Below are 26,105 nucleotides of genomic sequence, written 5' to 3' on the forward strand. Positions count from 1 at the left end.
ATGCTATTGGAGCTGTACTGTCCTGGAAAGCCCTGGGGAATTGGGGGGGGGGGAGGGGGGCAGTGTTTCTTTACAATGTAAAGGTAGAATCCTTTCTGCTTTCAGCTGAACATGGAAGAGGATGGGGCTCCTAGGAAGAAAAACAAAACCCCTAAGTAAAGAAGCTGAAATTTCTCTACTGGGAATTTGCCATAAGTCTGGGTACTCTGGTGTTCTGTGGGTCCTGTCTGCCAGAGCCCTGGATAAATCTTATTCCTGAACTAAGCAAGTTTTTAATGTCAGGACAGATAACTGATAACAGACTGGGCAGTTTTGCAATCACACCCATCTTACAGCTGCAGACTGGATTTCTTTTATTTTTCTCAGCAGAGGAAAACACACATCTCATTAACTTGCATCAGAGCTAATCCCTTCTCAATTGGTAAGTTTGTTATTTTTTTTATTTCAGTTTGTCTAGCTTCAGCTTTTTGTTCTTCAACCACAACTGCCACTAATGCATTTGTTTTCTAAAAAAATTTTTTTTTTTTTTTTGGCCAACATTGCTGTTGAGCAAATCCCAGCTGGTAAAATCTGTCTGATGTTTTCAGCTGGGCTGTAGGTAGCAGTTGGGGAGCAGGGAATCACGTGGTGGGATGGTGTTGACTTTGCATGGGCTGTAGCTTGATGTGGAGCCTCCTACCATTTTTGAGCTAAAATTTTCAGCTTAGGAAGCAAGTCTGTGCCCTTCATTTTATCTTCAGGTCACACAGCATCAGTGCTTGTCCTGTGGAGCCTGAGTAAAATCCCTAATTAAGGTGAAGCTATATAAAAAAACAGGAGTTTTTTGAGGGCAACCTGTGCTATCTGCCGCAGGGAAGAGCACGCTCAAGGGAGCGTAAGGACTGCTTCCAGGTCACTAAAGTATTACATTGACATTTTGAAGTCCACGTAGAAACACCCTCCTCAGATGTTCTCCGCTCAGCATGGGCTGAGCTTGGAAGAGGAGAGACCTTGGTGAGGAGTGGCCAAGCCATGCTCCGGTGGCTTTTTTTCCTCCTCTAATTCTCTGTGTTTTTTCTGACTATCCAAGTTCAAGCTCTGTCATCTCTCATGTGTTCTCTAAAGATGCGAGAGGCTGGCAGGGGGCAAGGGAGGGGCGTGGATGGAACGGCACTGGTCAGTCATCAGCCGGGATCTTTGCGGCTGGGTAAAAATCATTGGGGTGCTTCTCCCAGCAGGGTGGGAGAAGAGAGTGGCTCGAGGACCGGGGCTTGGGGGCTTCATGGGCTGCTCTGGGGAGGCTGAAGTTCAGGGGACCTAACCTCGCGGGGCTGCTGAGCCAGGTTCTTTCGCTGCCGGGGAGAATGAGGTATTGGCAGGAATTAGGGAGTGCTGGAGCGACTGGCTGGAGGAGGCAGCTCTAGTGTGCCCGCGTGGATCTGAGGAAGGAGAAGAGGACGTACAGCTGTCACACCGAACTGGCGGTGTCCTGTGCTCCCCATCTTGGACCACGTTCTTGGTTAGTTCATCTTTCTAGTTAGCTGCCAGACCAATACCTTCAGAGTGCCCCCATCTGAGATACAGCAGGAATACCTTTTAAAAAAAAAAAAAAAGTCCCACCGAGGTCCCTATTGAAGCCCAGCAGCCACTGCTGTGGGGCACGCAGGTGGAGGGGGAAGGCGGTGGGACAGCACAGCCGCCTTCCCTCATCTCTGTCTGTCTGTCTGTCTCACCCCCTGGCTGGTACGGGCAGGGCACAGGCAAGGCAAGGCCAGACACGACGGCGCTTCCTTGCTGTGCCGCCGCCACAGCCGCCCTGCCCTGCTTGCTCACCGCCGTCACTGCTGTGACCCCCCGTGTCCTGCTGCCTGCCTGCTCTCCTGCCTGCGTCTGCCTGAATGGTCCCCTCTGCTCTGGGTGGCCCTGCCTGACACCAGGAGTTTTGCCACCCCTGAGCAAGGGCTGCCCCCAGGTGTCTTAACTGTGTCTCTAGACCCACCAAAACCAGCCGTAAAACCAAAACATGCTGGCACGGGGAAGGCGGCTCGGTGTGCTGGCTCTAAGCCTGCTTTGAGAAGCCCAGGGCAGCCATCTGGCAGAGGAGAGACTGAAGTCCAGGCTTTATCGCTGCGCCATGTGTTTGGCGATACCAGCGGGGCAGGATTCCTGATTTTCCACACCGAGGAAGTCCCAGGTGACAGGATAAAGGTGTGCTGCCGGACTAGAGGAGAAACTCCTCAGGCTCGAAGAGGCTGGCGATGAGCGGGTGCATGTGCACAGTGTCAAGGACAGGGGGCAAGCAAACAGAAAATAGCCTGAGATAAACCACTTTTCGACAAACCCCGATGGAGAAGTGAGGCTGCCTACAGAAGCAGCCCAGGGCTGGAGTTACAGGAGGATGTTGCAGCTCAAAGTCCCTTGTGGAGGGAGGGAGGTTTTAGGGGTGCCAGGGTTGAGCTGGGCTGCAAGGACATGTACAACATCCTGGTGTCATTTATCTGTCACAAGCCACCAAAATGGGTTCTCTCCCTTGGTTACATCAATAAAACTGTTACTTTGGGGCTTTCACGCATTCATCGCCACTGGCAACCATCAGCAAAATTCAGATTATTAGTGGATTCGGACTGTCTTTGGAGTGGTTAGTTCTGCCATGGCCGTGTCCTCAAGGACTGATAAACTTGCCAGCCGCTGCAGTGGTCTCCCTGCAGGAGCAGCTTGCTTAGCTCTGTTACGAAGAATGAGCATAAGACATCTTCAGAAGGACTCTTCTTATGTTGCAGATTAAAAGACCTGGGTTCTCCAGTGAAGAAATACTGTTTCATTGGAGTGTCTGATGAGCACCGCTATTCTTCATGCCTCCCATCGCTTACACTTACACTAACTCTAAAAGGTAACATTTCTGTTAACTGTGTTTACGAGAGACCCTTTTTCTAAAGGGTGCTGCTGTAGTGATGGGTTATGGTGGGCAACATTTGCTCTGTGCAGGGTGGTGGGCATCTGTTTGCTGGTGTGTTTAGGAAATCAGGGCCCCAGAGACTACATTTTGGTTGTCTCATGGCACACATTCATGTGGTTTTCAGAGGTGATTTTGAAGGATGGTGGGGGATGACGAGGTAAGAGTAACCTAAGTAAATATGCAGAAATGACTGGAGAGAGAGCTGTGTCAGTGCCTTGTTTGCAGAAGTGAAGTAAGAGGTGGGGTGATAATGGTGAGATAGAAGGGATAACACAGAGGAGCCAGATAAGGGAAAAGCTTCCTGATGGTGAGAGCTGGTCTTCCAAGAGAGAAATCAGCCAAGGACTTGGGCTGGGCAAGGTCCAAGGGAACCGCTGTACTGACACCATTGCTGGAGGTGAATTTCTTGAGCAGAGGGGTGTCAGTGGGTAGCAAGGATGCAGCAGAGGTGTTTCGGGCAAGTGATGTACTTTAGAGCAAAAGGGATGAAGTGTGTTTCATTAGAGGAATAAGTAGACCCTAAGGACTGCTAAATCAGTGGGAATACCATAAGTGGTTTTGTCTTGCTTCTTAAAAGAAAAATAACAATAATAAAAAAAAATAAATCGGATAAGACAGCCTTGGGTGCCAAAACCCAACATGTCACCAGAGTGTTCATGAAGCTGGGTTCCTTGCTGTGAACTATGTTAAGACCCAGCATGTGAAATTAAAAGGAAACAGACTGTTTACAAAAGAGTTGGCTCAATCAGTGGAGACAGGTAAGCTTGGCAAAGGGAGGTGCAAAGATGTGGTGAATTTGGGCTGGTTGTGCCCATGACATCACCAGGAGCCGTGGAGGAAAGCCCTCTGAGTCAGCTCCAGGTGCACGAGTGTCTGGAGGCTGTTGGGCAGCGTAACAGGCTCAGATAAGGACCTAAATGTTAATCATCCTGGGTTTGTTAGCTCTGAAATGAGCAGTGTGTCAGCACTGTTGGGTTGAGTTTCACTCCCTAATGCAGAAGGTGACCTGAAAGGCAACTTGTGTCTTAGACTGGGGGCAAATCTGTTAGGTGTCTTCATTCCATCTAAAGATGCTCATGGACCACTCGTGGTCACTTGTGACAGTAGGTGTCTCATGACAGTAAGTAGGGAAGATGTTGTGATGCAGCACAAGGGACCATCCTTCCTTGTGATCCTCTGGTGGACTGCTTTTGCAGGTCAGGTAAGTGTACCGGCATCTCACTTATCCTGACGTATGCAGAACTAGGAGGACCCATGCCTCCGGATTTCTCTCTTCCCTGTAGAAGTGGTCATGTCCTTCTCCAAGGTAAAGCTGAGGAGCAAGGTGGAATTGGCCTTCGTGTCTTGCGTGGCTCGTTGGCTACCCTTGGGACCAAAATGCTAATGGACCTGGGGCTGTGGAGCCTTGCATTCTCATCCTGGCTCCATCAGTGACCTCAGGCAAGCCTTTTCCCCTCTGTCTCCACTCCTCATCCTCTTTCTAGTATGAAAGTTGTACTGCGTCAGGCCAAGGACCCCTGTAACCTCATTTTCTACATCAGGAGCAAAAGCAAACATGTGTGATGGTTCCTGGCCTCCACCCCATTTTCAGGTCTGAGGATTTCCTGAACCTGATTCTTGTCTGGTAAATCCTGATAGAACTGCTTTCTGAGTACGTGCATAAGCTGTTCTCAGGGTCTTTTTGCATCCCCAGCAGCCCTCGGCTGTGAGTCCTTCTAGTCATCTCTTTTGGCTGCTTTTGAGCCCTGCTCTTGGGGGTTGGTTGGCTGGACCTGGCTTGTGAGCAGGCAGTCCCTGCCCACCTTCCCCAGGCTTCCTGTGAGCTCATCGTGTTTCATTTAGCTCCCTGCAAGCCGCCTGCATGCCCGGGCAGCCCGGCTCTCCTCGGCCAGCACCGGTGCCCTGCCTGTGGAGGGAGCGACAGCGGGTGGGATGGAGCTGGGCGAGTGGGACTCCAGGAGGGGCGTCTGCAGGGGTTGTGGCTACGTTTTCTTTTTCCCTGTGAGCTAGCAGCCCTAGGAGGGTGCAGGCAGGAGGTCCTTGGGGTGCTGTGCCCCATCGATGCGCCTCTCTCGATGGCGCGGGGCGGGAGCCTGTCTGCGCTCCCTGGGCTGGGCTCTTCTTGCTTGGGGTGAGTCAGCCCACGGCACACGTGCTCTTCCTGTTGGGAGTGACTCAGGTGGAGCAGCCCATAAAAACCACACGGGAAAAAAAAAAAAAAAGGCAATAGGCAGCCAGTTGCGAGCCCTGCCGTTGTCTGCTGGAGTGGGCACCTTGCGCTCCCCAGCACAAGAAATGGCTGGGTGCTGGCTCCTGGCCTTCTGCTGCTTCATGGCGTCTCTCCTGCCCGCAGCCCTGAGTGCCAACAGAGGAGAAGGTGAGGCTTCGGGAAGGTCGGCTGTTCCTGCTTTTGTGCTGACGTGCAATCCCGTCGGCGGCTTTGCTTGCAGCCCTGCCCCAGTGCCAGAGAGTGCTGATAACTGGGAGCCACCTGGGTGCCGCAGCACCCTGCTAGGGTGCTCTCCCCTCCCACCTTTGGGATTAAAATTGGATCTGTGGGCACTTCTCCTTACATTTCCTCCAGGGTTAAATACTGTATGAGCATTTAGACTTTGGTTTTTTTACTGGCATTCCCTTTAAATAACCTCTTTTTAATGTGCAATTACTTTATTGCTTTCTGTATAAAGCCTTGCGACTTGGGTGGGATTCGGGCATGAGCACAAGCATCACCCAGGGAGCGGGTGGCTGATCTGCCCACCGCTGCTGGACCCAAAACCTTCCTTAAGCCTGCGGAAGAGCTGGAAGCATCCAGCATCCAGTTTGCTGTAGCAACACATGTGGTGTTTTTATTTTGTGTGAGTCTGTAGGGCTTACGATGTGCCCACGGCCCCGCCGCACCCCACGGAGGGTAGGGAGTCATCCATGGTACCTAGACTGATGGCAAACTTTAAAAATTTAGAGGATCCTCTTGCATGTGCAATTGTAGCAGAGAGTGCAATGCAGGGATGTTTAAGTGCATTCAGCCTGGTGGTAATTCAGTATCGGGGTTTCAGTCATATTGGCTATACTCTGGAGATGGATATGTTTAGCCAAAATAAGGTTTTCATATGTATTTTATAAATACTAAGTGATTTCAATTTTTTTTTTGCCTTCAGTACTGGTGTTCTGAAATATGCTTACTGGACTGGAAGGTGGTCTTTTATCAGTTTTCCTTTAAGTGCAGTGCAACGTGATAGGGGAAAAAAGTGCTGAATAATTGGGGTTTTTTTTCAGGGGGTGGGGAGGTAGGGGTGTTCTTTTTTTCTCTTTTTTTGAAAAGACCTGATTTTCTTTACATGCTACTTGGATAATTATTACAGCAGCCTTAATTGTATGCAAGTTTTAAAATACTGGTGTAGATTCTTTCCCTCCACTTCCTGGCAGCATGTAGGCAACCTCTGCTTTTCCATGGACCCTTGAACCTGTTTCTGTGTGTATGTAAAAGCGACAGTCGATAACCAGCCATGCTTTTATGCTGCAGCAGACTTTCTGAGTTGGTTCGGTGGTGTGAATTAGTCTCCTGTGCTGTTATTCCTCTGGTCCCTTGCAATTAGAACACGTAATCCTGTTTCGCTTGCGGATGAACTCCTTGAGTCAAATTGGGTTCAGGTATGATCCAGTTGAGCAGCAGAGGTCAGGGTGCTTGTACTCTGAATTGGGCAGAGCCTCGCCCGAGCAAGCGTGCGTTTACCTTGGTGGTGTGCGCCTGCACATGATGGCTGAAGGGATCTGCCAGGGTTTGGGGAAGATTCGGGGTGTGGAGGTCAGAGCTCCACTGTGCCAATGAGGCGTCTAACTCGGTGTGTCGGAAAAGACAAGACACCAAATGGCAGCTTTTAGCTCTTGCTGTGTGGTCTCTCCTTGCTGATGCTGATGGAGACACAGGCAGGTCTTCCTGCAGCGAGAAAGCTGTGGAGTCAGGTGATGGGGAAACCCAGGACTTTGGGTAGCAGTTGGGACAGCCTTCTGGGTCACTGTCCCAAAAGCACAAAGCAGAGAATGGCACATGTTGTCATGGAGGCTTTGTTGCATGCAAAGGTCTGTTGGTCTCTTGATGAAAGGATTAGTCTTTGCAGACCAGCTCATACATACAGGGCTATTGGATCTGCTCCTTGCAGACCCAGGGCCAACCTCATTTTCTGGTTTTGTGAATTTAAGAAGATAATTTAAGAGGTCCAAAGCTGCCTGTCGTCTTCTCCAAGCCTTCTGATGTGAGAGTTTGTCTCAGTACAGCAAACAAGCATTTTTCACACTTTATTTTGCTGGGCGGGAGCTGGGGGAATGGTGTCCTACTGGATGCGTGCCACGGACCTCCTTCATCCCAATGTTGCGCTGAAGAAATCCAGCTGCAAACCTTCTCCTCTGTGGAGCCTGTTCTTTTCCACAGCTGTCTGAGAACTGGATGATCTCAGGACAGAGCTTCAGGGCACCTGGGTACAAAAATGATCCCATGCTCAGTTGGTCCTCCTCTTTCAGCAGCTCCTGCATGCTCTATCTCGTTAGCAACTCCAGTGCCTCATTCTTGGTAAAGATTAACCTGCCTGAGCTCCCAAGTTTCCAGGAGAAGACCAGCAACAGAAACAGCTACACTGGTGAGGTGGTGGCACTAATCTGCAACAGCATCTTAAATGGTTTTGGATTAGCGAGATCTGAATCTGTGCCAGGGCTGGAGAGCTGGCTCTCAACATGCTGTAGCCTTAGAGCAAGACCTGAAACAAAGGTTTACATACCCTGGGGTAACAGTGCTCATGCCTGTAATTTAGCAACCCAGTAAATCCTCTGGATTATGTAGAGGTAGGGTGATGCATGGGTGGAGTTTAACTTGGTGATCCTTATGGGTCTCTTCCAACTTGAGATATTCTAGCTTTATGGTGGAGGAATGGGGGGTGGGATCGACCCCAAGCAGTCCCACCGTGAAGGTGAGCACAAATACCTTGAGAAAGTCCTGCGCTGCTGCTTTCAGTGGGTTGTTCGTACTGTCTCTGCCCTTTGGCCACTGGTGATGTCCACTGAGGCTCTAGATGCTTTCCTCATACCCTAAGAGGCAGGACTTCTGCACCCACAGGTCCCCTCCCAGCAGACTGGGGTGGCAGAAGACCTTCTGCAGCTGGCTCTCAGTCTCCTGGCAGGCAGGCTTCAAGGAAAGAACCATGTTTGCCGGAGCTGGAAAAATCTCTCTCCCTGTTTGCTGGTGCATGAGGTCATCTCCTTGGCAGCAGGCTTGGCTGCAGCTTTCTGAGTGCCTTCGTCTGGTATGCGGGTGCTCATGGGTGTGTGTGAGGGTGGCGGGCACTGCGTGCTTGGGTGGTGAGCGCAGGAGGCTTCGCCTGGTCCTGGGAATCACAGATGCAGAGGACAGGGACTTTGTATCCTCGGGCTAAGCTGTGCCAGAAGAGCCCTGGGAAGGAGGAGCCTCCCCAAGTATCAAGTGCAACCTGCCATCTGCATCCATGCTGCAGGTTTCCGCTTGCTTTTGGATTTCCTCCACCTCCCCGTGCTGTCAGAGGTGACTTGAGCTGGGGGTGGGTGGCTGGGGGCTGCCTTTTGTGTGCCAAGGAGGCCAGTAGTGAGCAGAGCTTCTTAGAGGGAGGTTGAGGATCCTGTGGCAGCATTGGGGTGGTTTGGAGCAGCTCGTCAGCAGGCTCTGCACCCCTACAGATCCTGCTTTTTGCCTTAGCGTGTTTCTTTCTCCTGCCTGTCTTTGCCAACCATTTTCTCAACCATGTCTGCTCTCCTTGGTGGCGCTGAGGAAGTAATCTGAAATAAACATCCTCAGGCTTAAATGCTAGTACTGGCCACTGAGGGCTTGGCAAGTGGATGAGAGGTGGCTTCAAGAGAAGTCCTGGGTGAGGCAATGAAGAAGAGTGCTGGAGCAGGCATGTCTGGTGAGATATCTGCCAGTCTGCCCTCCAGAGGTCCTGTCTCTCCTGGCTGTAGTGGGATGCAAAAATCCCATGTCTGTCCTTCCTGGCATCTGTCATGCAGTGATATGGGCAGCTGCTGCTTTTATTCCTGGGGAGGATGAGGTGAGATGAACTTGTGTAATCCTGCCAAAACCTTTTTTTTTTTTTTTTTTTTTTTTTTAAATCTACCTTTTGGCTGGCACGCTTCTGCTGAGCTCCTCTGATCACAAACCACTTCCCATCATCCATGCGCTTGGCTGGGAGGACACTCGCACTGCAGACCTAGATGGGGGGAGTTTCTGGAAGTTGGTTGAAATTTTTCTTCTGGGCTCACTCCTGGTCAGAGGCCGGGTGAAGCAAAACATAATCTCAGGGATCCTTCCCTTTTCCCTGAAGTCACCAGTAAGATTCCCCGTGCTTTTCTCAGCACAAGGTTTGGTTGTTTTGGTTTTTTTTTCCCACCTCTGCTTACTCAAAGACCTTATTGTGTTGGAAGGCCTCTGAAAGGATGGAGAACATCCCTGGCCGTGCTGCACTGTGGAGCAGGGCTGCTTGGCTTGGGGGATTTGTCCATCCTGAGCTGTGTCAGCAGTGAAATCGGGCATCGCTCCAAAGCACGGGGATGCGGGGCACAGCGTGGGCACTGGTGGCACAGGGGTGGCTGATGGATGCAGATGCGTGGGGACAAGTGCAGAAATGTGGGGACAGGGCTCACTACTAGCAGACCAAGAAGAGGAGGTTTGCCTCACCTGGGCTTGTTCCTTGGCCGTCAGGGTGGGTTGACAGCTTCACAACTGGTGCCCTCATCTCTAAGCATCATTTGAGACATCTCTCTCCTCTCCCCAGTCTGCGACTGCAACGGGATGTCCAGGCAGTGCGTCTTCGACTGGCACCTCCTGAGGGAGACGGGGAACGGGTACCGCTGCCTCGGCTGCCTCGGCAACACGGAGGGTGTCCGTTGCGAGCGCTGCAAGGAGGGCTTCTTCCGCCAGCGGGAGGAGGACTGCTGCCTGCCCTGCCGCTGCCACCCCCAGGGTACGTGGCCGCTTGCTGGGAGGGGAGGGCGTTGGGTCAGGGGTGTAAGGGGGGCTTAAAGTGCCTGCCGCCGTCTGTGTCCCTTGGCCCTGCTGAGGACATCGGCCGGGTCAGGCTCTGGATCCCTACACATCGGACCAGAGCATCGCGGGAGGAGCAAGCGGGGTGAGCTTGGTTCCAGGTGGGATTATCTGGGGAGCTGCCAGAGCCCAGCACTGTGTTGCTGCACTGTAAGTCATAGGAGCTCCTCCTCCTCCTCGGTGCTCCACTGCTTGGTGCTGGGAGTTTTGAACCCCTCAGGAGCTCAAGGCTGCATCCAGGCTTTAAGACCCAGCTACCCCCAAAAATAATCAGACTCACAGAATGACTTGGATTGGAAGAGGCCTCCAAAGATCATCTAGTCCTACCTCCCTGCCATGGGCAAGGACATCTTTCACTAGACCAGATTGCTCAAAGCCCTGTCCAACCTGTCCTTGAACACTTCCAATGACGAGGCACCTACAACTTCTCTTGGTGACTTGTTCCAGTGTCCCACCATCCTCATCATAAAACATTTCTTCCTTATGTCCAATCTAAACCTCCTCTCTTTCATATTAAAACCTTTGCCCCTTGTTCTGTCACTACAGGCCCTAGTAAAAAGTCTTTCTGTCTTTATACCACCTCCTCTCCTGAGGCACAATGCTGTGAATTCAGGAATTATCCTTTCACTTTTACAATGCAATTAAAAGCCTTTGCAAAGCTTGCCTTTGTATATCGAGCCCCTTTTATATATTGAAAGGCTTCAGTAAGGTCTCCCTGGAGCCTTTTCTTCTCCAGGCCAAACAACCTCAACTATCTCAACCTTTCTCTATAGCAGAGGTGTTCCAGCCCTCTGACCCTTTCTGTGGCCTCCTCTGGACCCGCTCTAAGGTGTCCATGTCTTGTGCTGGGGACCCCAGAGCTGGATGCAATACTCCAGGTGGTGTCTCATGAGAGTGGAGTAGAGGGGGAGCATCAACCCCCTTGACCTGCTGGCCACGCTGCTGGTGATGCACCCAGGACACGATTGGCTTTCTGGGCTGCGAGCACACGTTGCCAGCCATGTCCAATTTGCCACCCTGTCAGTATCCCCACATCCTTCTCCACAGAGTTGCTCTCCATCCATCCATCCCCTAGTCTGTACTGATATTGGGAATTGCCCTGACCCAAGTGCAGGACCTTGCACTTGACCTTATTGAACTTCATGAGGTTCACATGGGCCCATTCCTCCAGCCTGTCAAGGTCCCTCTGGATGGCAACCCTTCCCTCCAGCATCTCCATCAACAATCCATGCTTCACTGAGAGGGATCCTGCTCCACTCCACCATGAATTTGGCAGGTGGCCATGAACCTGCTGATGCCCACCAGGAGCTGCCTTGTGGGGAGCTGCTTGTCCCTTGAGGATGGCAGCCAAGCCCCAACTGGGGAAGCAGCGGCTTTTGCCAGCTTTGTGAGTCAGGCTGGTGGTTCCTGGATGTCACAACATTTGGCGGGCTCAGCAAAGGCTTTTAATTGCATTGTAAAAGTGAAAGGATAATTCCTGAGTTCACAGCATTGCGCCTCAGGAGGGGAGGTGGTGCAAAGTGCCACAGCACTTGGGGAAGGACAGGAGGCTTCAGCCTCTCCAGCTCCTCCGGCAGCTTTTTGCAGGCTGCAGGGCTACAAGATGGGATTTCTAGCCCTGGAGTGTTTTCTGTGGGTTTTGTGGTGGTTACACAGTAGCTATGATTGCTCCTTCATCCTCATCAGGTTTTGGATGCTCTGCAAGCAGGTAGCTCATACATTTTGCACTGAGGTGCTATAGATACTGAAATGCCTGTCGGTCTCTGTTGATGCAGGGAGATCACTAGAAGCACCACCTAACACAAAAAACAGGTGGCAAGAGGACAGAGCAATAAGCTTTAAGGTGGTGGTGGGGTGAATATCACCTTGGCTGCCCCTTGCACTGGTGTGCCAGGAGGGCCCAGCGGCAGGACGGTTGCCCATGGCTCTGGCATCCTCTGCCCTTGATGTCTGCATATGCACAGCTGTAGGTTGGAAACGAAAGATCCTGCCATGGCCCTTGGCCCCGTAAGATCCTTGTAGAGGCACCAAAATCAAGTTCTACCAATGTCTACTAGCAGAGGGTCTGGCAAAGAAGAAAAAATTCTCTGCTTGGTTTGCATGCCCTAGAGTTGGTCTTATCCTTCACAATGACCTTTATAGGAGAGAAGAGGATCCTTGTCCTGGGCATCTGGTCAATGCCTGCTGGGATTTATGTCCTCCAAGTCTCCTGCATCAGTTGGGAAGGCTGGAGCAGCTTTAACAGCCAGACCTGGTGTCTCAGTCCTGTGCTGGGATCTCAAGGGGTGACCTGTCGCTGGGGGTGGGTAGCTGCTGCAATGACGATATGGTGCTTTGCTCCCTTGCAGACAGCAGCATTGCCGGGACGGTGCAGGGAGGTGCCTGTCCAAACCTCTCCTTCCCCTCTTTCCGCAGGTGCCTTCAGCCCACAGTGCGACAGCGACGGCCGGTGCAGCTGCAAACCTGGTGTGATGGGCAAGAAGTGCGACCAGTGCCAGCCGGGCTTTGAGTCCCTCTCTGAGGCTGGGTGCCGGAGGAGTGGGCAGTAAGTGCTGGTGACCATTGGTGGCATGGGGGCAGCTGGAGGGCCAGCCTCCAGAGCTCTCCCAGCCCCTGTAAAGAGCCCGTGCTGGCTGAAAACACCCTGTGCAAGGGCAGAGGAAGTTTGTTTTGTGGCAGCATACCCATAGCCTTAAGCTAACCTTGCTGGGAGAGAGCAGGCTTGATGGGGCTGGACCTCCATTCCAGCCTGCAGGGCTCACTGTCATGTAATAGGATCAAAATCTGAGCTTAATCATACTCCAAGGTGATTGCTTTACTATCCAGATAACGCCAAACGGGCACCAGGTAGACTAGCCGATGTAAAATAAAACCTGCCCACGCGTGGGTCTGCCTGGTGTCGGTGCCACTTGCAAGGACTGCCCCTATGCAAAGATGTGCATACAAAAATCAACCCCTTCCTTTGCACAAAGCCCTGTTTAAACACCTTTCGAAGCGTTTCTGGTTTGGCTTCCCCAGCGCTGCGTCCTCTTCTTCCTTGCTTCACCCCGCCGTTGCTCCTTTGGGGCCCCCAGCAGGCAAAGGGTGGGGGTGAGGGGTGGCTGCCTGCAGCTGTGCTGGCATGTCTGGCCTCCTGCCTGAGCCTCCCTGGGATGTTGCTGCCTGCTGGAGCTCAGCCAGCGTCTATTAAACTCAGCCAGGCTTTATTAAGCTCAGCAGAGCTTCGCTTTGCTCTTGTAGGTGGGTCTGGTGCTCTGGGGTGTCCTGGGGCAGTAGTGTTGGGCACTGTCTCAGCCTGGCATCCATATTGCTGCAGCTGGATTACTTAGAGAGATGGTTCTGCTGATTATTTTTTTCCCTTCTAGCATGGGACTGGTAGCTGGGGGGAGGGCGGTTCTTCACTGTCTTGTGTAACGGCTGGGGGCACTGAGCTCCCAGGCCAAGCTGGAAATCCAAGTAGAGGTTCCCGCTGTCCCTGTTGCAGGAGCCTACAGTGTGAGTGCGACCCAGCTGGCAGCACGGGGGGCTGCCTTTCTGGCCGCTGTGTCTGCAAGGCGAGCACTACTGGAGAGCGGTGCGAGAGGTGGGTGTCAGGAGGACTTGCTGGACCTCTGTGTGGCATGTCCTCCATCTCCCTGGCAGTTGTGCATGCACATCTTGCCATCCCAGCCTGGTGATGACCTCAAGCTGTGGCGATGGTTGTGTTGGCCAGGAAGAGGAGAAAATGGACTTGAACATTGTCACCTTCTTGTGTTTTCCCAGGTGCAAGCGAAATTTCTATAACCTGGATGCCAGAAACCCCATGGGATGCTCCCCCTGCTTTTGCTATGGGCACTCAGCTGTGTGCGTCAGCGCAGACAACCACAGCATCTACAACATCACCTCCACCTTCCAGCAAGGTGAAGCCTAAGCAGGACATCCCTACGGCTCCTGGGGGTGTTTGCCATCCCTCCTCTTTGACATGCTGGAGGACCTGCCTGGTTCACAGCCCTGCTGGCAGTCCCTGTCCTTTGATGGTCGGGATGGCTTGATCATAGGCAGAAGTAGGGTGCGAGGGTGGGGTGGAGTGTAAGCTTGCTTTATCATGTCTTTCCTACCACTTGGCAGGAAACCTCTATGCTCAGCCTGGCTTATTTACAGATGTATTGGCACAGGGATATCTGTGCTACCCCCTTGGAGGTCAAGGGGTAGGAAGCTGGAGGGTTTTGATAAGACACAGCTTGAGAAAGTTGCTGGAGTCCTGGAAAGAGATTCCCTGTCCCTGCTGACTGCTCCTTGTTGGTGCTGCAGGTGCTGAAGGCTGGCGAGGTGTCCATGAAAGTGGTTCCCCAGCCCAGCTCCAGTGGTCCCCGCGCCATCAGGATGCCTTCATAGCAGCGAGGAGATCGGAGCCTATATACTTTGTGGCACCTGGTAGGTGTGGGATTGGTGACGGGGAGAGTTGATGGTGTCCCCTTTGCTTGGTCTGATCCTGTGAACTGAGCCTTTAGGAGGAAGGCAAGGTTTTAAGCCTTCCATTTTCTCCCTTTCTTCCCTTTGCAGCAAAATTCCTCGGGAACCAGCAGCTGAGCTACAGCCAAACGCTCTCCTTTGATTACCGCCTGGACCGAGGGGGACGCCATCCATCACCGCATGACGTGGTCCTGGAAGGAGATGGCCTGAGAGTCACTGCCCCCTTCTTGCCCCAGGGGAAGGTCCTGCCCTGCGGTGTCAGCCAGACATACGTGTTCAGGTAAAGGGAGATGCTGGGGTGTTTGGGGCAGGGGGAGCAAGAAAGGCTGCAGCTTCAAGGAGCTCCTGGATTCAGCTGTGATCCCTTGGAGGTGGCAAATGGTTGCCTGGTTTGGGCTGGTTTGGGCACCTCAGGTGCTTCTCTCCTAGATGAGGAGTTTACTTTGTGAAAGAGGCAGTAGAAAATCTGACTTGAGGTTGGGCTGGGTACTTTGCTCGGGGTCAGTTGCATGGGTGGAGGTTGTTCTCCAAAGCCTTGAGCTCGGGAGGAAGATGGGCGAGGGCTGCTGCATTTTCTTGATGAGGTATCTCATTTTCTTGAAACCGGTTCCACTTTTCCCATCTCCCACTGCAGGTTGGATGAGCACCCGAGCAGCAACTGGAGCCCGAGGCTGAATCACTTTGAATATCGCAGGCTGCTGGGAAACCTGACAGCTCTCTGGATCCGAGCCACCTTTGGGGAGTACAGTAAGTGGGGGGAGAGCATGCAAGCACAGGGTTGGCTTCTCCTCGTTGCTGGAGATGCTAAGTCTCCAGGTGGAGACACCTTTGCTAACAGGTATTAAAAAATAATAATAATTTTAAAAAGTGCCCCAAGATGGACAAAATAAATTATGAAGACATTGAGCAGGATGGCAACAGCGGGGACAGCAAAGCCTTGGCTCTGGTCCATCGGCCTGTGGGCATTGTAATGAAACATGCAACCCGTGCAGGTCCCGTGCATGGGGGACTTGCAGGTGGAGCTGCTGGACCCTGCGGGTGACCGGCCATATCTCCCTCCAGGCACTGGCTACATCGACAATGTCACCCTGGTGTCGGCGCAGCCCATCGCTGGAGTCCCTGCTCCCTGGGTGGAGCGCTGCCAGTGCCCACCGGGGTACCGGGGCCAGTTCTGCGAGAGGTGCGCCCCTGGCTACCGCAGGGATGCCCCCGGCCTGGGGCCCTTCAGCATCTGCGTGCTGTGCAATTGCCAGGGGGGAGGAATTTGTGATCCCGACACTGGTAAGAGAAGCCACCACTATGCTGTGCTTGTAGGGCGTATGGGATTGCAGAGTGGCTGCCTGCATCCTGAGAATTGAGCTATAGGGAGGTGGGGGGAGGTACTGAGTGGGGCAAGATCACTGACTTGGGGGGCTGGAGTATGGGGAACATCATGGATAAAGCTCCCCAGAACCTAGGAGTGCTGTGGACAGAAAAACAGGTACGATGCCTTTGGACCAAATTGGGTTTAGATGATGCTCATTGGAGAAAAAGCATCTCCTACTGCCTGGATAGCATTAAAAACTTTTCTTCTGACTTTTTGTTTTAAAGGTAAGTGTGGTAACCCATCAGGTTGAATGGTGCTCTGAGCAACCTAATCTAGTTGAAGATGTCCCTGCTTATTGCAGGGGGGTAGGACTAGATGACCTTTAAAGGTCCCTTCCGACCCAAACTATTCCTTGATTCTATGTGGTGTGAGTAGATATCAGCGATGTGAACATATTTTACTGTCTTGTTAAAATAGCCCATGGTGTTGCCATGTAAAATCAAGGTAATGCAAAGTTAAGCTGTCAGTATTTTCTAAGTCTGAATTGGAATTTCCAAATATTTGAGCATCGAACAGGAGGCACAAAAAGCAACATGTGGCTCCTCGGGAGCTATATGAGCTGTGAAAAATGAGATACAGCCACTTTTGGGTGGTGATAGCCAGCCTTCTTGCCCTGGCGTGGGCTACTGGTGGGGTCTTGCTGGGCTCCCATTGTAAGAGCAGGGGATGGTCCTTCCCGCATGGTGAAGGACTGATGGGCAGAGAAATAGATCATGTTATGGGCAGGTGTGGGGATCTCAAGGGGTCCGGTGGAGGACGCTGGACCATGGGTGCTTGTGTTGCAGAGGGTGGTGTGGCCACCAGCAAAGGGTGGCTGGGAGGTGGACTGATGGAGGGTGACCCACCAGGGGTGAGACCAAACTGCCCTAAGCCTTTTCCTTCCTCCTTCCAGGGGAATGCTACTCAGGAGATGAAAACGTGGGCAACAGTGTCAGCTGCCCCTTTGGCTTCTACCGAGACCCCTGGCAGCCACACAGCTGCAGGGCATGTCCCTGCAGCAATGGCCAAGGCTGCTCAGTGGTGCCGGGCGGCGAGGAGGTCATCTGTGACCACTGCCCTGCTGGAGCTGCCGGTAATGCCCTTCCCCAGGTCGCTTCTGCTCTGCCTTTCTCTAGAGCTTCTACCTGCTGTACAGGGAGACGCAGGCATCGGTGGGCCAGGATGCTCAGAGCCAGGTGGATCATCTCACCTTCTCAGCCCAGCTTGCTTACAGCACTGCTGCTTCTGCCTGTAATGGGGTGTTGCAGCCCCCAGGGCTGTGTAAATGTTCATTGCCCTGTCCCAGGAAAGGTTCTTATCTAAACAGATAACATGGTTGGAAAAAGGATGGGTGGAGAGGGAGGGGAATGGAAAAATAGGGGAAAAAAAAAATAGGAAACAACTTGCCTGAGGTCAGTTGTTGCATCCCGCTTTCAAGAGCCTGCCCAGAGCATTGTGTGTTGGCGGTGGTGGTGAGGAGAGTGGAGGTGCTGTTGTGTCAGCCCCGATGGGGCCGAACGCCCCCATTTCTGCAAGGCAGAGGGAGCGAGGCAGCCTCTGCTTTTGAGCAAGAGTGTGAGCTTTGCCCCATCTCTCTTTTCCCAGGGGCCAACTGCGAGTACTGTGCCGACGGCTATTTTGGAGACCCAGCGGCTTCCCAGCCCTGCCAGCCGTGCCAGTGCAACGGTAACGTGGAGCCCAATGCCGTGGGGAACTGCGACCGCCGGACGGGCGAGTGCCTCAAGTGCATCTACAACACTGCCGGCTTCTACTGCGACCGCTGCAAAGACGGCTTCTTTGGGAACCCCCTGGCCCCCGATCCTGCCAACAAGTGCAGAGGTGAGAGCCAGGCACCGTTTGTGCTGGGGATGAGTAAGAAAATCCACACTGGAGTGCAGAGTGGCTTGATGGGAAGGGGAATGCTATAAAAGCCAAGGCTGGAAAGCGGGAGCAGGGAGCAGGAACCAGAGCACAGGTCTAAACGGTGGGAGGAGAGCAGGGGGGAGAGGGTGGATGGAAGGATTTGCTGAGACTTGAGGTGGGGACAGGCTCCTTTGAACCTATGCCGCTCCAACCTGCAGCCTGTGCCTGCGACTCGGCTGGTGCCGAGCCCCTGAAGTGTGGGAGTGATGGGAGCTGCATCTGCAAGCCTGGCTTCGAGGGTCCCACCTGTGAAGAGAGTGAGTGCCCGGCTTGCTACGGCCAGGTGAAAGCCCAGGTGAGCATTTGTGCCAGCCCTGGGGCCACTGAGCGGCAAGGGGTGCAGCGATATGCTTACATTCAAACATCTCCTCCTGGCCTCTTCAAGCACCTCCTGGTGCGAGTGAGACGTGATTTTGCAGGCTGAGCCTGAACTTTGTGTTTATACCCAATTCAACCAACAAACCCCCAACAACCTAGAGCTGCTGGCCTGCTGTGCCCCACCCAAAAATGAGCCCTCGCTTTGCTCTCCATTCTCTGGTCAGACTGTGGACCTGGTTCCCACCGTGGTCTTTCCACTGTGGGTTTGTCACCCCGCTGACTGATGGCCTGGTCTGCTGTGGTTGCAGGTGGACCTGTACCTGCAGCAGCTGGCAGAGCTGGAGCTGCTGTTCTCAGAGGTGCGAGCTGGCGGTGGGGCCGAGAGCCAGGAGCTGGAGGGGAGGATGCAGCTGGCTGAGGAGACGCTGCGGACCATCCTCGGGGAAGCCCTGAGCCTGCAAGGTACCACCCACCCGCTGCCCTCTGATAAGTCCATCTGCGCTGTATCAGGAGAAGGTTTTGCTGCTTGTGACTTTTTGCTCAGCGATGAGTTTCTCTTCAGCCTTCCTCTTTCCCTCTCACCAGCCTCTGACAGGTCTCTGGAAAGCCGCGTGGCCAAGATGAAGGGGCAAGGGTCCAGCTCCCAGAGCCGCTTGGATGGGATCAAGGCAACAGTGGAGAGGCTGAGGTCTCTCGGGGGCCAGTACGAGAGGCAGGTACAGGATACCCGGCAGCTGCTGGAGAGAGCCAGGCTGGACCTGGACCGCAGTGGAGCCACTCTGCGTCAGGTGGTAAGAGCATCCTTGAGCAACGCGTTCCTAGTCTAGCCCAGGGCTGAAAAAAAATCCATGGACAAAGCAAGAATTCAATGTATGCTAGCTATTATGTTTGTTTTGTGAGTGCAGATGATGTTCTGGTGGCACTTTCTGTAGGGCTGGGACCTGGAGAGGTGCTGGCAGCAGTCTTGGGGGGGCTGTGCAGGTTCAACATGCTGCAGTTGCCTCTCTTGCTACTGAATCAGATGAAGGGCAGGGAAAAGCACTCATACCTCTCTTCCTCTCTCCTCAGACCATTCCCGTTTCAAACCTTCCTGGGGACTCGAATCAGTTCTTGATGCTGGCCCAGGAGGCTCTCAGACTGGCCAACAGGTGAGTTGCTCCTGCTGTCAGCCGCGAGAGAAGGGAAGGGGGACTGAGATCCTGCTGGGTGCCCAGAAAGTCCTTTTGGGGGCTCCTTGCCTAGCCACTGGGCTGCAGCTGCCACAACCTCTGTGCCAGCCCTGGGGCAGGGGAAGACGCAGCTGCTGGGCTGGCTTCGCTGCCCTACAGATCTGTCCTCGGTTGCCTTTGAAGGTGGTGTTGTGTGTGTTTTAGAAGCATCTTTGGGGTCAGAGTTTGGCCCATGGGTGGCCAATTGGAACAGGCAGCATCTGCCTCCCCCCCTGGTGCTCCTCTACCCTTGGGAGAGATGCAGGAGGGACAAGCAAAGTACGGGTCCCCTTCTCAAACACGCTGCATTTCCCGAGAGGGTGTGACCCAGCGTTGCTGAATACAACGGTAAAGGAAGCTGGTGGGGAAAACTCGAGCGGGAAACCTTTCTCACAAGCCTGCCCCTCCTGCTTTGCAGCCACACGCAAGCTGCCAACACCATCGAGCAAGCCGCGAAGGCGGCACGGGAGGACGCACGGCAGGCGCTGGAGCTGGTGCGCGCGGCTGCCAGAGGAGAGACGACCACCTCCGGCTCCTTGCAGGGGCTGCTCGGGAAGTGAGTGGAGGCTGCGTTCTCCTGCGTGTTGTGGGAGGATGTGGGAGGGAGGAGGGGGGTGGCCAAGCATCTGTGCCCCCTTCCCTGCCTCCCCAGCTTAGTAGCAGAAACATGCAGTTGGAGGCAGAGCAGGCAGGGACTTGCATGGACTTCGGTCGCTGGCAGTTCTGAGCGGTGGGGATGGAGGGTTGGCACCTCTGCGGAGCATCTGCTTCCCACCCCACGGACCACAATGTTCCCAGGGGCCTGCATGCAGCTGGGGGAAGGGGTTTAATGCCGTGTATGTGAACAAGCTCCCGGGGACTACTTCCACACATAGTTGCGGATCTGGGCTGGGTTTAGCCCAAGGGTAGATTTAGCCCCATGTTGTCTGGGTGGCTTTGCTGGTCGGGCTGGTGCCTGTTCAGAGCCCACCGTGGTGCTGGGATTTTGCACACCACTGGTGGAGTGCGAGCAACAGCCCTGAACGAAGTTAAGGAGCTGAATGGGGCTATGTAGGAGGAAACATCCAGTGGCAGGGCAGGGATTAGCAGAGCCACCATGGAGCCTGTTGAGGGTTCAGCTGGAGTGAGACGCCTTTGGTTTCTGAAGCGGGAGCAAGGAACCACCAGATGCCCTGCTTGGCAGAGGGGCTGGGATGTGGAGGATGTTTGCAATTAGCTTTCCCTGAATGATAAACCTGCACGTGGCCTTGGAGAACGTGAGCCAGCTGATGTAGGAGGCAGTATTAACACTGTGGTGGGAGGTTGGCAGCTTGGCTGGTACCGTGCTCTTCAACCTCACATCCGTGCAGGTATGAGGAGCTGAAGTCGCTGGCTGGAGGCCTGAAGGCTGAGGCCGATGGGATGGCCTCTGAGGCAGACAAGGCTTATCAGGGCAGCCTGGTGCTCCTCAGCTCCCTGTCCCGCCTGATGAAGACCGACATTGGGTCCTTTGAGGTGAGGGCTTTGTGCCTGTGGGACCAGGAGATCCCCTTTTGCTCTCCCCTACGCCCTCCCTGCTACCCTGCCAGCAGCTCAGCCTTTCCCAGGGCTCCATCCCCATTAGAGAGCCATTGGATATCCATCTTCCCACCCTTTTGCCCCTGTAACTGGCTGCGGCACAAGGAGCAAGAGACGAGCATCTGTCGCTGCTTGCCGTGGTTCCCGGCAAGCACTGGGGAGATGCTGGGACCCCCAGCCAGTCATCGTATCTCTGTTTCAGGGGGAAGCAACCCGGCTGAAGCAGGATGCCAGTGCTCTTCTGAGCCTGGTGGACACCTACATGGCACAGTACAGGCAGCTGCAGAGCCGCACGGGGCGCTGGGAGGAAGAAATCAAGCAGCTGCTGCGAAGGGGAGAGGGGGAGAGAGCGGTAAGAGGTCGGCTGGGGGGCTGCGGCTTGAGTTGTCCTCAGCGTGAGCTGGAACCTTGATGGGATGCCTGTGGCACCACCGCTACTACCAGCTGTCCTAGCCTGTTTGCCAAAGGGGACGTAGCTCTGCCCGCCTGCTGCAGGATAGTACCCTTCCTCAGAAAAGCAGCCACTTGAGGTTGGTCTTCTGGAGCCGGCGGGAGACCTCACCGTCTGCGTGGAGCTCCTGGTGCGGGGTCTCACCTGCATATCTCCTCCATATAAGGCAGGATGAAGACCTGGTCTTGGAAAGATTAGAGCTAAGATGACTCAGGATGGCTGGAGCTGGTTGAGGAGCACTGGCACAAGCCTCTGCTGACAGATCAGGCTGTGGTAGCCTTGATTCAGGGGCAAGAGCAGGCATTTGGGAACAAGGTGGTGGGTCTTCTCTCCCATGTCTGCCACTCCTTGCAGATTGCTCTGGGAGTGTCCAATGCTCCCATACTGTGTCCTTCATCTGCCTGTTGTGTCCCTTTGGCCTGTCACAGACACTGACGCAGCTGCTGTCCCGAGCCAACCTCGCCAGGAGCACAGCCCTGCAAGCCGTGAGTGCTGGCAACGCCACCTTCTATGAGGTGGAACAGATCCTGAAGAGCCTCCGGGGTAATGTCCTAGAAACCCTTCCTTTCCCTTCCCTTGTGGGATCTCGCAAAGGTAGCGCAGCTTCATTTCCACATGCGTTTCTTTCAGAGTTTAACCTGCAAGCGGATGACAAGAGAAGGGAAGCTGAAGATGCCATGAAGAGGCTACCGATTATCAGCAGCATGGTTGCAAGTGCCAGGGAGAAGATGGAACAAGCTGAAGCGATCCTGGGCAGTGCCGCTTCCAAATCCAAGGCAGCCAGCAGTGTGGCAGGGGAAGCGAAGGAGATCACCATGGAGATACAGCAGGTGAGGGCCAGCCCTGGTGCTGTTGCTGGCAGAAAAGGGTTTGGAAGGGAAAACCATGGAAGAAGAGGAGATGGTTGGCAACTCCAACGGGCCTTCATGGTGGGCCTGATGCACTGACTGTTGGACCTGATGTGTTGACTTTTTGGCTGACGTTTGTCTATAGTGGGTCCTGCAGAGATAACAGAGTTGCCTATAGATGCATGGGCTCATGAGGATCTTTGCAGGCATGTTTGTCCTGTGAGGATCTCTGTGGCATCTTTGTAGCCACCTTTTGGTGACCCAAGGAGATTTTTTGCTTCCACAGTCTGAGCTGCTGGCAGGCTTGTGAGCTCCCAGAATTGGCATTGGTGAGTTTGACTCCTAGACTGTATGTTGTAATTCCCAAGGGATTCGGTGATGTTTGCAGGAGGGGTTGAGCCATAATCATAGAAACAACTCTCTGGAGCAACTGGTGGGAGCACATGAAGGACGATGGATAGCCTGCAGTAGTTTTGGTCCTTGTGGAAGGAACCACTTCCCACCAGCTCCACACCCCAGTGCACCCAGACCAATTTCAGCCATACTCTGCTCCTCTGAAAGTCCCTTTGTCTTTCCTAGGAGATCACAAGGCTGAAGGTGGAAGCCAACAAGACGGCTGATGGTGTCCTCGCCCTAGAGAAGGCAGTGGCCACCCTGCAGCATGAGGCCAAGGAAGTGGATGGTGAATTTGAGAGGAAGCTTTTGGAGGTCGAGGCGGATGCCACTGTGATACAGGAGGTGGGTCCCCATCTCCCTTGTCTTGCCCCCTTCCCTGTCGATGTTTGGGCAAGACTTCACCTTACAGCTGTCTCCTTCCCTTCTTCAGACAGCTCAGGAAGCTCAGAAGGTCCACGCCAAGGCTGGCCGGGCAGGGGTGGTCGTGCAGGAGACGTTGAGCACCCTGGAAGAGCTGCTGCGTCTGATGAGTAGGTTTCGCGCTGGTGCTGCAGGGGATGGATGGAGACAGGTCCCCACTGGGGTCTGGGCAGGGATGCTGGGAGTTGTGTGGGAAGCTGCCTCAGGTGATGCCTGTAAACAGGCTGGGCAGTAGCAGGGTGGAGATGAAGTATCTAGGAGAATCTAGTCCTCAGCCTCCATGAATCATTCCCTCTTCCTTGTTTTCCTCCTGTGCAACAGACCAACCTGGTGCTGTGGACGAGGAAGGCCTGAAGCAGCTCGAGATGAATTTTAGCAAAGCCAAAACCAGAAGCAACCAGCTGAAGGTTGAAATGTTGGAGCTGGAGCAGACAGCCGCGCTGCAGAAGGCCCGGGTGCAGACGCTGGAGAGCAGCATTGACGAGATCCTGGCAGATATTAAGAACCTGGAGAATATCCAGAAGAATCTTCCTCCGGGCTGTTACAACACAAAAGCCATTGAATTGCCGTGAACGAGCTCTGGAAAGGCTGCAGTGCCTGCCAGGCTGTGAAGGCAGGAGAGCCTGGCCCAGCTGCCCTCCCCAAACCTGGCAGGACCAGCTGTGTTTGATTGTGTTGAACTGATCCTCACCCTCAAGTTCAGCGTGGCAGCTGAAGTTCACATCGTCACACTGGCCCTGGAGAGTCCCTGATTTTTCAAAGTGGTATGTCCCTCGGTCACAGGAGGAAGGAGACACCTGGTTACATGAATGTGCTACTGACTGCCCAACATCCCATTTCTACAACATTTCTGAGGTGCAGATGGAGGTTGCTTGGTGTCAGCCTTCGGAGTTGGCACGGTTCAGAGCCTGAAGTTCATGGCTGAGAGGTTCTCCATCCCCTGTGGATCTCCTCTCCTCGTCTGGCACACACAGAAGGACTAGAGTCTCTGTTCTTACTTTTGATATTGCCACCACCACCACCTCCTCATGTTCTCTGCAGGGTCTTCCTCACCTTTGGTAGCTCAGGAGGCAGGGAGCGAGCAGCATGAAGTGGCAGCTAGGGGAGATAAGTTTTGATCTGTGACACCAGTGACGCTTCATGTGGCTTTCTTCTCCCAGCCTGCCCAGTCTTTACCTTCCTGGGAGCGGCTCTGGTGTGGCTTTTGCTGTGGCTTGGAGATTCAGCATCAGATGCTGCTGATGACCCTTTTCATAAAGCTGCAGGTCTTCCATGGTGCTTCTTGGTGAGGTGGTTACTGTTTTGCTAAAGGGAAAAAAATGAAGATACCTGCTGGTTTTGAGCTCAGGGTAATGTGCTGGATGGAGGAAGAAGGGGATCCTAGGCTAGCAGGTCATCAGAGGAGGAGAGCACTGCTGGGGCTTCTCAAGTGGAAAGTCTTTCCTGCTCCATCTGCTCCCTTCAGCCAGGAGGAGAGGGCCCCCTTTCTTTCTCCCACACTTCTCTTTGAGTCCCAAAGCCCCTCAGGGATGGCCTTCTTTTCAAAGTTGCTCCTGGGCGAACACAGGTCTCCCTACCATCCCCTTACACACTCAAGCACAACCTTTCCTTCCAAGACCAGTCAGTTTGGTACCAGGCAGCTTCCTGGGTGTCCCAGAGCCCAGGAGAAGCAAGGTGGTGTCCCCTCTGCACAAGCACCCAGGACCCTGCAGCACTTGTCACAGGAACAGGGGCTTTCTCTAGGGGTCTGCAGCCACAGGCTTTCATGTCTGAGAGCTTGGCCCCATCCTGCTGGATTGCCAGCATCCTGATTTGATCCGTTTAAAAGCATTGATGATGTCTTGAATGTGTCTCCGCCTTTGGTTTGGTGCTGCCAGTTTTACTCTCCCTCCCACGTGGTGCTGGCTGTTTCTCAGAGGCTCAGAACTGCAGGGTTTCCCACCGTACATCTGAGCAGAGCTTGGAGGAGCTGAAGATCACAGTGCTCCCGTCACCCACCCACAGCTTTCCTGTGGGTCCAGCTCCGTTCAGACACCACTCCCAGCTTCCTTTAGATGCCATTTCAGGGGGAAAAAGAGCCAGCAAATGCTGGAAGTCAACTCTGCTGAAGCCCCCTGACCTGCGTGGTGGTGAAAGAAGAGGTCTGGGACGGAGGAGGACACTTTGGGGGACATGCTCACCCCTCGTTAGCTCTGATTCTCTGATAAAGCAGTGCCCATGCTTTTGCTTGATAAGGATATACCAAGTAATATGCCTGCCTTATACTTTTATTTAAGTGAGATGTATTGCCTCTGGCATGTCTTCCTTCTCCCATTGTACAGCATAGGGATATGGACCTGACTTCAGTTTTCCATGAGTTGGGTTTTTTGAAAGGGAGAAAGAAGGTCAATAAATAATGAATACTTTTGGCTGGATCTTGCCTACTGGTTTGTTTTCTCTAGCTCCCTGTTTTGGGTGAGTTTGGCCATTGGTTTTCCCAGCAGTACAGCCAGTTGCGCTCTTCATGCTGACTTGATCTTGGGGCCTGTTTCAAAATGACACCAGTAACATCTTTTTGTTTTGTTTTGTTTATTACATAATTTAAACATTTTGCTGATAAAGTTTTTTTTGTCAATGACCATTTTTTTCATATAGCAACAGAAGAAAAAAAAAATTAGGCTCCAAAACTTTTGACAAAGGTGAAATTAGTGGCATGGCAACTTCAACCCCTTCCCCCCCCCCCTTTTTTTTTTCCCCCAAAAGGCATTTGAAGTTCATTTCTCTTTCAGCAAATTGCACTGTTTAAAAGTGGAGGTTCAAAGACCAAAACCCACGAGCTTCTTCCCACCCCTCCCCTGCATCCTGGAAACCCCAGTCCTCACCTCCCTGGTGGTCACGTGGATCTTCAGGGATGTTTATTTTTTTTCTCCATGCCCACCCAAAGACATTTTCCAAACTGGTCCCAGAGCTGAATGACCTGTTACAAACCCCCCATCCCACCCCCCCTGTACTGTGAGTTTTACTGAGCGGATACACAAAGGCGCAGGTAAGACTAGTAAAACAGAATATACTCATCATCCGTACCACAACTCTACGTCTCTAAGGCATGCCGTCCTAACTGCAATGGGGTGGGAAGCCGTCTGGCTTCCCCTGCGTCCCATCTTGCGTACCTGAGGGAGGGAGGGAGGATCTGAGATGGCTCTCGGACACGCTGCC

General features: G+C 53.4%; 1 protein-coding gene across 1 annotated transcript; it reads left to right on the forward strand.

The window, feature by feature from the left end:
* The first annotated feature begins 5,146 nt into the window (after nucleotides 1–5,146).
* On the forward strand, nucleotides 5,147–25,318 carry LAMC2 (laminin subunit gamma 2). The gene is made up of 23 exons (XM_075038665.1): nucleotides 5,147–5,312; nucleotides 9,724–9,912; nucleotides 12,408–12,537; nucleotides 13,477–13,575; nucleotides 13,755–13,891; nucleotides 14,283–14,405; nucleotides 14,535–14,724; nucleotides 15,079–15,191; nucleotides 15,507–15,725; nucleotides 16,703–16,882; nucleotides 17,395–17,628; nucleotides 17,871–18,007; nucleotides 18,339–18,492; nucleotides 18,616–18,821; nucleotides 19,099–19,178; nucleotides 19,657–19,794; nucleotides 20,588–20,732; nucleotides 20,998–21,147; nucleotides 21,675–21,789; nucleotides 21,877–22,076; nucleotides 22,674–22,836; nucleotides 22,925–23,020; nucleotides 23,232–25,318. The coding sequence occupies exons 1-23, from the start codon at nucleotides 5,231–5,233 to the stop codon at nucleotides 23,480–23,482; spliced, it is 3,531 nt and encodes a 1,176-aa protein (XP_074894766.1). The 5' UTR covers nucleotides 5,147–5,230; the 3' UTR covers nucleotides 23,483–25,318.
* The last annotated feature ends 787 nt before the right edge of the window (nucleotides 25,319–26,105 follow it).

This window comes from Buteo buteo, chromosome 10 (assembly GCF_964188355.1).
Source record: "Buteo buteo chromosome 10, bButBut1.hap1.1, whole genome shotgun sequence".
NCBI classification, from domain to species: domain Eukaryota; kingdom Metazoa; phylum Chordata; class Aves; order Accipitriformes; family Accipitridae; genus Buteo; species Buteo buteo.